This window comes from Myotis myotis, unplaced genomic scaffold (assembly GCF_014108235.1).
Source record: "Myotis myotis isolate mMyoMyo1 unplaced genomic scaffold, mMyoMyo1.p scaffold_m19_p_9, whole genome shotgun sequence".
Taxonomy (NCBI): Eukaryota; Metazoa; Chordata; class Mammalia; order Chiroptera; family Vespertilionidae; genus Myotis; species Myotis myotis.
The window spans coordinates 50,248,240-50,260,450 of record NW_023416401.1 but is presented as its reverse complement, the minus strand read 5'-3'; the positions used below and the strand labels follow the sequence as shown (position 1 = coordinate 50,260,450).

The 12,211-nt window shown below is 37.0% G+C and overlaps 1 protein-coding gene across 5 annotated transcripts in view; it reads left to right on the top strand.

Moving 5' to 3' along the window:
* Positions 1-11,912, top strand: part of RELCH (RAB11 binding and LisH domain, coiled-coil and HEAT repeat containing) — a 96,785-nt gene extending 84,873 nt beyond the window's left edge. For 4 of the 5 annotated variants that reach the window (XM_036321553.1, XM_036321552.1, XM_036321551.1 and 1 more), the window contains 3 exons: positions 4,276-4,364; positions 8,843-8,913; positions 10,203-11,912. In XM_036321553.1, coding sequence (XP_036177446.1) covers positions 4,276-4,364; positions 8,843-8,913; positions 10,203-10,323 — 281 coding nt within the window. In that variant the 3' untranslated portion in view covers positions 10,324-11,912. The remainder of the gene's footprint in view (positions 1-4,275; positions 4,365-8,842; positions 8,914-10,202) is intronic. The other variant, XM_036321554.1, reaches the window with a different exon arrangement.
* The last annotated feature ends 299 nt before the right edge of the window (positions 11,913-12,211 follow it).

Sequence of the window (12,211 nt, the reverse complement as noted above, 5' to 3'; positions counted from 1 at the left end):
CTTAAATGTTATCTTTACTATTTAGGCCTCGAAAAATAAAACTGAGAATGAAATGAAGGTAAAATGAGCAAACTGAACTCTAGCTTTTCAGCTCTCCCATTGAAAGGCAGGTGAGTTCAAAAAGGGGGAAATAAGAGATCAAAAAAGGAGTGAAAGTCTGGATACTCAAACAGAAATATAAAAGTACATGCTGGACAACATAATCAGAGAATTTGATTATGACAGAAAAGAAATGACAGTAGAGAGAGGTTTCTAGTGATTCATGGGAGAAAGTAGAAGGCAAAGGAAGAATTTCAGGATTAAAATTTGTAGTTTCATATTGTTTGTTTTTTAGCTGAATTTATTGGGGTGACATTGGTTAATAAAGTTATATAGGTACCAGTTATACAATTCTATAATACATCAACTGTATATTGAGTTTCATATTGTTATATGCCAGTTTAAAGTAATAAACAAAGTGAACAGATAATTTTAAGTAAGACAAATATGTTCCAAAATGCCACTGAAACTCATTTGCACTGGATTCTTGAGTGGAATGTTCTAATTTTGTTCATAATAAATCAAATGGAGAAAGTAGAAACTTAAAAGCTCTTTGTTGGGGAGCTATTTGTACTTTTGGAAGCGTTAAGACTTGAAGTTGGATCCATGGTTGAGAGCATTTTATTTGGGAAATCCACAAATTATTCATCTAGCCAGTGTAAGTCATCCTATATAATAAAGATGTAATATGCAAATGGTCGTTACACTTTGACACGTAACAACCAGATCACGAATCAGCAGGAGGGTGGGGCAGCGAGCCACAAGCAGGCTGCTGAGAGCTGCAGGAGGTGACAGGGCAGCAAGCTGTGAGGGGGTGCGGGGGGAGCTACAGGAGGGCAGGTCAGCAGGCAGAGAGCTACAGGAGAGCGGCAGTGAGCTACTGGCGCACGGATACGTACTCAGGGATACTAGTTTTTTTATAATATAGATTTTAAAGTGAGCAGAGACACCATATTTTGATAATTTTGTGCCTCAACTCCATTAGTTCATCTTGTATAAGTTTAATTCTACTAAAAGGAGAACTTACTATTATTCTTGATTTATCTTGTTGCTATTTCAACTTATTAAAGATAGAGGAAGCAAAAAGAAGAAGCTATATTGTAATTGGCAAGGAAGAATTTTTTAGTAATGGAGAAGTGACAGGCCCCTTATAGGAAAGTAGTAATGGCATGTCAGAGTTTGCATTTCAAAGAAAGAAAATATTGGAATGTTTATACCTGCTTCCTAGACTTTGTAAAACTAGATGTTTACTGAAGCAATAAGTCATGCATATACTTAAATAGCAGAGAGTTTCAAAAGGAATACATATCAAGGAAAATGCGAAAGTCAAAAATTTTACTTCTGTAAAGCTAAATTTTCCAAATGGCAAGGTAATGATTTCTAAAGAGCACCGAAGTCTGAATAGAAGGAATATTATTGTGGGTTTAAGCATGCACAGAATATTACTAAATACAGTAAAAAGTCTTTACACCAGTATAGTAAGGGGAGGAACCAACTTAACAATAGACCCTGTTCAAGTACTAAAAATGTTAGTTCTGCATGAGTCAAAGATTGTACTTATGTCAACAGGATGGTGTGGCCACTAATAAATCACATTGTTCCAATCTGTTCTGTTCCATTGCATTCTGAGCTGAAAGACCACAAGAGTATTCCTATCAATACTGACATGATATTTTAATAAGGATACAGAATAACTATAGTGTTTAACATTCAACTTAATAATAAATCAAGAAATCATATTTATAAAATTTTTGAAGAAATTTAAGAAGGTTGAACCAGAGAAGAGATAACTTGGGGATGAAAAGATAATTCAAAAATAATTTTAAAGATTGTTATTAGATATGAAAAAGTTTAGGCACACTGTAACTAAGGTGCGGGACTAACATTAACAAGCAGAGGTCTCAAAGAGAGGCCGATTTTGTATATTAGACTTTCTAATGGAGCTATCTAAAAATGCAATATTTATTTATTTATTTATTTATTTATTTATTTATTTTGTTAATCCTCACCTGAGGATTTTTTCCATTGATTTTCAGAGAGAATGGAAGGAAGGGACAGTTGGGGGGGGGGGGGGGAGAGAGAAAGAGAGAGAGAGAGGGAAACATCCATGTGAAAGAGACATATCGATTGGTTGCCTCCCACTCGAGCCCCAACATTGGGCACGGGATAGGGATTGAACCTGCAGCCCAGGTATGTATGTGCCTTTGACCGGAAGTTGAACCCTCGAGCCTTTGGTATAGGAACCCACGTTCTAACCACTGAGCAACCGCCCAGGACGAAATGATCTCTCTTATGAAACTGTAAATGGCCTGTCATTGTTAGCAGTCAGGGGCCCTATGACCATCATTCACTGATGAAGTAAAGGTGATTCCTAATATGAAATAGTGCTAAATGACCTCTAAGTCTTCAATCCTTAAGAAAGATTATTTGATTCCATGGGTAAAAGGTAAAACCAAACAGTGGGTAGAAAAAGAGGAGAGTGAATTCCCTCTTACAACCAAATAAGACCATCTTCAATTTCTTAATCTATGTGCATATTTCTAGATCTAAGTCTCAACTACTAATCCAAAGGTCACTCAGACTTCTGCCTTGGTGATCTTTTCCCCCTATCTAGAAAACAAGACTACATGACCATTAGTTTGTAGCCCTCTCTATGTCTATAGGGGTTTGGTTTATAGGTCATTCATTATATATAGGAACCTTCTTATATATAACTAGAGGCTCAGTGCACAAAAATTTGTGCTCTCGGGGGGAGGGGAGGTTGTACCTCAGCCTGGCCTGTGCCCTCTTGCAGTCTGGGACCCCTTGGGGGATCAGGCCTAAGCTAGCATTCAGACATCCCTCTGGCAGCCCAGGAGCCCTCGGGGGATGTCCACTTGCCAGCGGGGAGCAGGCCTAAGCTGCAGCCGGACATTCTTAAAGCTGCTGAGGAGGCGGGAGAGGCTCCCGCCAACACCACTGTGCTGGCAGCCATCAGCCTGTCTTGTGGCTGAGCAGAGTTCCCTGTGAAGGAGCACACTCAAAACCAGGGGGCATCTCCTGCATTGAGCGTCTGCCCCCTGGTGGTTAGTGTGTGTCATAGTGACCAGTCATTCCCAGTCGTTCTGCTGTTAGGGTCAATTTGCATATTACCCTTTTATTATATAGGATAGAGGCCTGGTGCACTGGTGGGGGCCGGCTGGTTTTCCCTGAAGGGTGTCCCGGATCAGGTTGGGGGTCCTGCTGGGGTGTCTGGCCAGCCTAGGTGAGGGGCTGAGTGCCATTTGCAGGCTGGCCACATCCCCTTCAGGGTGGGGGTCCCCACTGGGGTGCCTGGCCAGCCTGGGTGAGGGGCTGATGGCTGTTTGCAGGCTTGTCAAGCCCCCCAGTGGGGACCCTCACCCCATGGGGGTGTGGCCAGCCTGGATGAGGGGCTGAGGGCTGTTTACAGGCTGGCCACAGCCCCTTTGGGGTGGGGGACCCTACTGGGGTACCTGGCCAGCATGGGTGAGGGGCTGATAGTCGTTTTCAGGCTGGTCACGCCCGTGGGCTGGAAGCAGGTATCAGGGATTTATTTAACTTCTATAATTGAAAATTTGTAGCCTTGGTCCAGCGTGAAGGCTGGGTTGCCCCTGGCAGCCCAGGCTCCCAGCCCCTCCTTGAACAGAGGCCACGCCGGCTGGAAGCAGGTATCTGGGATTTATTTATCTTCTATAATTGAAACTTTGTAGCCTTGAGCCAGGCTCAGGGTCGACCAGGGCAGGCGGGAAGCTTGGCTTCCTCCATCGCCAGGGGCAACCCAAGCCTCCTGCTCACTCAAGCTCCGTGGCCACCGCCATCTTTTTGACGGCGTGAGGGAGTGACAGTTAATTTGCATATTACTCTTTTATTAGATAGGGTGAACCCAAAATCCTTCAGTGTATGGGATGATGCTCTAACCAATGAGCAACACCAGCCAGGGCCAGTGTTCTTACTTTCTATACTCATTTTACTCATTTAAACATCCAAATAAATTGCATGAATATTTATATAACATGTAATTGTGTAATGTTACAATAATGAATACCACTGGCAGATTTGTGGGAATAAAATCAGTTGACACTTGATAAGCAACTAACCCAACAAATGAGAATCATGCTTGCAGAAGTCTGTTTACTCTAGGTGATCTGCATGCCATAGGCATTATTTAAGAGAGTTGAATTGGACATATTAGTTGTGTGGGGTTTTTTTTTAATTACCTTAACTATGTGTCTCAAGTCATATCAGAGGACTTAATGGTTAATCACTTTTTACCTGGTCTCAGATGTTTGCGCACTGACATGGAACATCTTTCTCCAGAGCATGAGGTAAGCTACTATGATGATTAAGCCACTGTGATCATCAGTGTTGTGTTCATATGTTTTAATATCTCCTGTACAGATTTTTATTCCTCTTTATGTGAGGCATGATTATAATATGCTGTACTTAGTTTTTTAAAAATTACTTCAATGTCCTTTTATGGATTTATTTACTAATTATAAGATGTGGAGCAACTCCTTTAACATCTTTGAGCCTGTTTCATTCTCTAAAGTAGGGATTACATACTTTCCTTCACTAAATATAATTAGAATTTAATAAAATAATGTACATGAAATGCTTTTAATCTATAAAATGCTATACAGTGTCATCTCTGATCATCAACTTTCATTCAGTTTGTCTCCCTATTTCCTTCAAAACCTTGTCATTCATTTCTTACTATTGGCCCAGTGCATGAATTTGTGCACATTGAAAGGAAATTAATTAGAAGATATTTTAATATTGCTATTCACCATTTATAATAGAAGTGTTAAAGATGAAAGAAATTAGTAAAATGTACATGAAAATAATATATAAATTGATTAATAAACAATAGCAACATGATATAACAACAAAGACATGATATGAAAACAACAAAACATGATATAAAAAACAACGAAATGATGATATAAAAAACAAAAACATGATATAAAAACAGCATTGAACATTGATAAAAACTGACTGATAAATTGATTACAACTTATTCTAATATGTCCCAGTATACTACATTAAAAGTAAAAACACTTTCAGAGTGTTTAATTTTCTGCCGGAGCTCCAGTGGCGCAATCGGTTAGCGCGCAGTACTTATAAGAGTGTTTAATTTTCCTTGTAATGAAGTATTTACAACTTTAACGTCACACACTCTTCGAACTCAAGAGAAAGCAACATATAACTGACCATGTCCGAAAACGGGTTCAGGTGGGAATATTCCTACTCTGTCTAGAGTTTGTCCTTGTGATTTATTAATAGTCATCGCAAATGTTGGCATCACAGGAAACTCTTTGAATTAATTTAAATGGGAGGCCAGTGTCAGACGGCTTACTTCTTTTCAGCCGGGTCAAGTTTCTAAACTTTCTAAATCTCCGTTTTCTGGCTAATGAAAAGAAAATAGGATTCTACCAAGTCTCCTATCTACCTACTTTAGGACTTCTGTGAGAATCAAATGAGATGAGGCATGTAAAAACGCTTCACAAACATTTGGTTAAACTGTAAATGTTTGCACCTGGCTATAAAGCAAGTCAGGTTCCTGACTGAAGAAACTCCAAGGAGCTAGTCGCTAGGAAGAGAAAGCCGGGCGTTGCTACGTGATGTCATTACCTGGCACCCACAGCGACCATTTCCGGGCTGGACTGGGCTATGGGCCACATTTTGTGCCATGGGGTCTTGGCAGCATTGGCTATGATTTGGTGGGCTGTGGCTCTGGGGTGGTGGTGAGGCCTGTGTCCCACTTGGGGGAAGCTGAGTGTTGGTTTGTCAGTGCCAGGTCTGTGGTGCCGTTTATTTTTAAATGGCCAGTGTGCGTCATGGCAGCTCCTGCATTGAGCATCTGCCCGTTAGTGGTAAGTGCGCATCATAGCCACTGGTTGGAGGGAAGGATGGACACTTAGCCTTTTATATATATAGATTCTATATCTGCAACCTATCTTTCTATGCCTTTTCTTTAATCTGTTATCATGGTTGACTTTCCCTCTTAAAGGAAGCAAAACAAAATAAAAACAAAAACTTTCCTTCATACCTCCCCAAATCTCTTTCCCTCTCCTTAGTCTGCTCACTGTGTCAACTTGCACAATGCCTGTTGGTCTACCATATTCATTACCATCACACTAATCCAGTGAACTGTTCTTCCTAAGATTGCTGATGATCAAAGTGAAAGGACACTTTTCAGATCTGATAGGACTTATATAGGAGTCCATACCTTTTCATCCATATCTTGTCAACAGTTGGTATTCTTAAGACTTTTTAGGTTTGTTTTGTTTTGTTGTTTTTTAAAGATATGTTTTTATTCATTTTCAGAAAGGGAAAGGGAGAGGGAGAGATGGATAGAAACATTAATGATGAGAGAATCATCAATTGCTGTCTCCTGCACACCCTCTACTGGGGATCAAGCCTGCAACCTGGGCATGTGCCCTTACCAGGAATTGAGCCATGACCTCCTGGTTCATGAGTTAATGCTCAACCACTGAGTGACACTCAAGACTTTTTAATTTGATGGGTATAAAATAGTATCTCATTATGGTTTTTATTGGCAGCTTTCTGTTTATTGTCGAACTTGAGCATCTTTTGTATGTTTACTGTATAGACTAGTTATGTTCTTCAATCAAAGCCTATTTAGTTTTTTTACCCATTTTTCATTTGGGTTATCTTTTTTCTGTTATTTCTTCAAAGTTTGTTATATATTTGGAATACCAGTATTTTATTAGTTTTGTGAATATCTTTTTCAGTTCGTGATATGTCTTTTCACATTTTTGGCATTGATCATTTCCAAAAGACAGTATCTCCTATACTTCTAAAATGATTAAAAGTTGTATTTTTCTTATTTAATTCTTAATCCATCTATAATTGATGTAAGGTAGTGCTGCAGTTACATTTTTTTTCTCTGTGGATAAGCAGTCATCCCATTATTATCTATTGAACAGCTAATCCTGTCTATACTAATTGGCAGTGCCACCTCCCTCATGCATAGAGTCTCCATGTGTGCGTGTGTCTGTTATTAGGGGGCATTCTTTTCCATTGGTCTCATGGTCAGTTACTAAAACAATGATATACAGTCTTCATACAGTGGCCTTGTTAAAAAGTCCTGAAACCTACAAGGGCAAGTGCAACATTGTATTGTGGCCTTTTTCTAGGACTGTTCATGACCCTTAGCTTTTTCATATAAATTTGAGCATTATCTTAACAGGTTCTAAAAAAAAACTCATTCAGATTCTTATTGAAATTGAATTCATTCTAAATTAATTTGGGGAGATAACATCTTCATGATTTTAAGCCTTTTTATCCAGAAAATGTTATAGCCTACATTTATTTAGATGTCTTTCAATAAAGTTTTATAATTTCATCTGAGAAAATGTGACACCTTATATTTATATTATAATGCTATCGTTTTTAGGATTATATATTTTGCAACCCTTTGTTTTTGTATAGGAATACATATAAGTTTTGTATGTTGAATGTATGTCTGGCCAATTTGAGAAACTTTAGTATCCTAATAAAATGACTCTGGATTTTTGTGTGTATGTTTTATATATAGAACTGTCATCTGCAAAGAATATATTCTTTTTTTAATACTTTATTTTTATTTTTATCTTATTATAGGATCTGTATTGCTATCCCTTTTTCACTTCTGATATTAACTTGTTTTTTGCTTTCTCTTTTAAATAGTTTTGATAAGGATTTATTGATTTTATTAATTTTCCTAATATTGAACTTTAGGCTGTGTTGTTTTTTTCTGTATTCGTTTTCTATTTTATTGACTTCTATTTTCATCTTTATTTTTGCTTTCTTTAGGTTTAATTTTTTTATATTTTTCTGATTTCTTGAGGAATCTTGGATTTACTTTTAACTATTTTTATTTATGTAACTTTTTAACTTTTCTTTATTTCTAACACATCAATTTAAGGCTGCTCAGAAAACCTTCATGTAAACTGTAACATTCTTCACCTTGGCCTTCTTACTCAGTGTTCTTTCTAAAGCCCTTATCACCTTCTAATATACAATCTAATTGATCGGTGCTTTTGTGTTTATTGTCTAGAACATAGGATTATAAGCTCTTCACAAGGAGGGAATGTTGCTCGTTTTATTTGCTGCATTCTCTGTTTTAAAAAGTTCCAGGGACATAGTAGGTGACAAATATGTGTTGTTTAGTGACGTCCCTTCCCAAACACAGGCCAAGAATATTCAGGAATGCCATTTGTTTCTGGCATGGTTGCTAGCAATAGGAGCAGCAGCTTCTTAGACCCCTCTACCCTTTCCGTCACTACTCCGTCTCCCTGCAAAAATGATGTGAACTCTTGGACCCCCAATGTGTAGTATCCCAGACTAGTAGCCACAGACCTACTAGGGCTCTGCTGTAAACATTAAAATAGAGCACCTTGCTTTTTGCAACCTGAAAAAAAGCAAAGATATACAGGATAGAACAGCTTTTACTGAGAAAATGTGTGTAGCCATGGTAGGCATATATGTTAAATGTATAGATGTATACACATTTTACTCTTAACATTAGATGGTGGGGAAAACTAAGGAAGAATAGGAATCAGATTTAGAAGGAAGGTTAGTGAAAATCAAAATAAATTATTGTTATATGATTGAGATCTTTTAACGCTATTTCTGCACCTGATTTAGAAACCTAATGTGAATTCCTTTAACAAAGTAACTGTGAAAACTTTACATTTTTAAGTAACATATTAGCTTATGGGAATATTAAAAACTTTAGATTAACCATAGCATTTCACTATGTCAATTGTATTTCACTAAAGTTATTTTTTTTAATCAGGTTATTTTAAGTTCCATGATAAAAGAATGTGAACAAAAAGTAGAGAATAAGACTGTCCAAGAGCCTCAAGGGTAAGACATTAATTCCTTTTTAAAGACTTCACGTTAACCTTAAATTCTGTAAATTTTCTATATGTGGTCATGGTGTTTTTTTGTGTGTTATTTTGTAGTCAGTTATTTGGCAGATATGAACATTCTTTAAATTAGCAGTTCTCAAATGCTGGTCCGTAACCTACCTGTATCAGAATTATCAGGAGAATTTAAAATTCAGATCTCTGCCCCATAATCTGTGCTCTCTTCTCAACATTCTCATTCAGCCTAGAGATCTGTATGTTTAAAAGCTTCCAGAGTTTATACGTGCTAGATTTGGGAACCACTGGTCAAATAGCTTCTTAGAAATTTGTGACAGGAGTTTGTAAGCTGTAACTTGACAAACTGCATATAGGATTATAAACTTGTGCTTCTAACCAAGCTAATTAGAATTCAGAGATCCAATGGAATGAAAATACAAACATAGATATGCAGGAGTGAAGTTGGGCATTGAGGAGAGAAAGTAATTTGCAAATAGACTGAGTGTCCTCTTAGCTCTGGCTGAAGTAACCTTGAGCAGTTCATCTAAATGGGCACAGTTACATAAAAAACTCAAAGGTGTTTTAAAGCTGACTGCCAGGAATAAGTGTTTCATCCTGTCAAGCTGGGTGTAGACACACACACACACACACTCACTCACACACAGCCTAATGAGTTAAGTAATAGAATTATTTTCATTTTTCAGATGAGGATTATATTACAAATGAGATTAAATAATTTACCTAGGGTCACACAGCTGGTAAGAGACAGAGCCAAGATTCAGTCTCATTCCTGACTTGCTCCTAACTACAGTGGGGCCTTGACTTACGAGTTTAATTCGTTCCATGACTGAGCTCGTAACTCAAATTACTCGTATGTCAAATCAAAAAGTGAACGAGTGAGACACGTGATGCTGGGCTGATGTTGTGGGGTTCACTGTGACGTTCGCTGCGCCAACTAGCGGTGGGGTATCTGAAGCTGGCTCGTAACCCGAATTTTAGCTCGCAACTCAGAGCAAAAAATCGGCTGAGAGATGGCTCGTATCTCGAAAAACTCGTTAGTTGGGACACTCGTAAGTCAAGGCCCCACTGTACTACACAATGTTGCTTCCTTTAATATAATGGATGAACCTGAAAGCTCCTGACCTCGTATGGTACATAGAAACGCCTCCCCATACATATTAGTTTCCCTTTTGTGATACCAGTTCATAATGTATTTACTAAAGAAGTAGAAAAAAATTGATATTTTAGTTTTTTAATTGATTTACAAGAATTTTAAACTCTCTTCTCTAGCTCAATGTCAATTGCTGCAAGCTTAGTGAGTGAAGATACAAAGACGAAGTTTTTGAACAAAATGGGCCAATTGACAACATCAGGTGCCATGTTGGCCAATGTGTTTCAGAGGAAGAAGTAAAAGCCAGAAGGAAGTCCCCAGTAGACACTACGATGGACCTCAAGCAGACTGGTTCCTTGTACTTGAAGTACTTGCCTTTTTTATTGCTTTGTTTATGTTCTTGAATTATAATTTTATCCTAACCTCCAAAGATATTTGCACTGCTTTTGATTATTACTGTATACCTGTTAATTTTGGAGTTATAACTGTGGTGATAGGAAATTGAGTTGATACTCTGTACCAAGTAAATCCCTCTTCTATGTTCCTGTCCTTAAGAATATTTTTTTTATATATATATATATAGTGAAGAGGGGTTTTTGTTTTGTTTTTTTAATTTTTGGATGGGATATTGGCAAATATCTGTATTATACACTAAGCTATTACAATGGTACTTAAAATAATGTAAATTTGAAGTCATTGTTATAAAGTAATAAAAGTGGAGATTACTTAAGTATTTAAATTATGAAAGAATAATGCAGACTTTTTATTGTTTCTTAACTGACTAGAAAGAGCCACCAGCATTACTCTGTGCCTTTTGGACTTCAGTTTGTGTGTCTGTGGGAATTGTGTGCATTCCATTCACACAGTATTTATAGCGCTGTGATGAAGTTGAATTACAGATCCTGCAGTACATGGATAATAATGAAACGTTCAACATTTCAGAGCTCTCCTGAATATTCTTTAAGTGCTATTTAAACCTCCCCAGCACTCACATGTATATAATGGACTTACCTGAGGAAAGACAACACATAAACATGGGGAGTGGTAACCAAGGTGAATTTACAAACTGCTGTGTAGTAGATTTAAATATTAAAAAATAAATGTAAGAGGAGCTAATAATTGTGAAAATTTCCCCAAATTGAAATACAGAAGAAAAAAATGGTTCAAATCTGAAATTGAACACTTATTTATGTAAAACTATTTAAGGTATTTTCTAATGATTTTAATTTTACAGATTATCTTTTCATTCTGTGTGTTACAGAGAAGTACCTTTAAGTTAAGGACATTTGGGGGCTGTTCTTTTCCCTCTAAGCTAAAAATGACATTGGCTAAATTATTATTGGTTAGTTAACACTTTGTCCCTTAAAGTCAGTGATTGTTCTTGTGTTTGATGTATATTACACAGAGTCTAAGTCAGTGTACAGGTCCCCTGGAATTTGACAGTTGTCTATAAAGTAACGCATCTTGAAGTAGAAAAGAGTGGTACTGGACTTAGAAGGGGGGAAATTGGTTTGAGGGGTTAACGTGAGGCCTTTTTGAAAAAATGATATTTTAATAAAGAATTCTCGTTTGAGCACAGTCATTGCACATGGGTGATTCTCATGTTTGTTGTATAAACTGGTTTCATATACTTGGAACACAGTTGGATTACATTCATTTTCCGAGAAGCTACCTTATCACACATTCAAGCTTATAAATCAGTTGCAATAAGCAAAGCCATTTCACAAGTTCATTCTGAAATAATTTCGTTTACCGACAGTGAAATAATTGTTAACAAACTAGTCTTTCTGAAAACTGTTGGGTTCTAGGCATTCCTGAGAAATTGAAAGTGGCTACCTTTCATGTCAAAAATGTTGATCTATTATAAATAAAATGTTTTGCATACTTGTTTTGTTTTTGTCTATGTGTATTTACTTCCATTTTTAAAACACTATGTCTTTAAGCAAAAGGAAATGAGAACGCATATACTCATTAAAATGTACTAATGTGTTATTTTAGGAATATAATCTATACGAATTACCTATTTAATTTACTTTTCCAAAAAAAAAGATCATTGCTATAAAAATTAATACATTTTCAGTGATGACTTAAAGAAAAATGTTTGAATTCTCATTTGCTTTGAACTATAGCAGAATAAGTATGTTTGTTACCAGGTAAATAAATATAATGTATTTTTATTGTGATAATT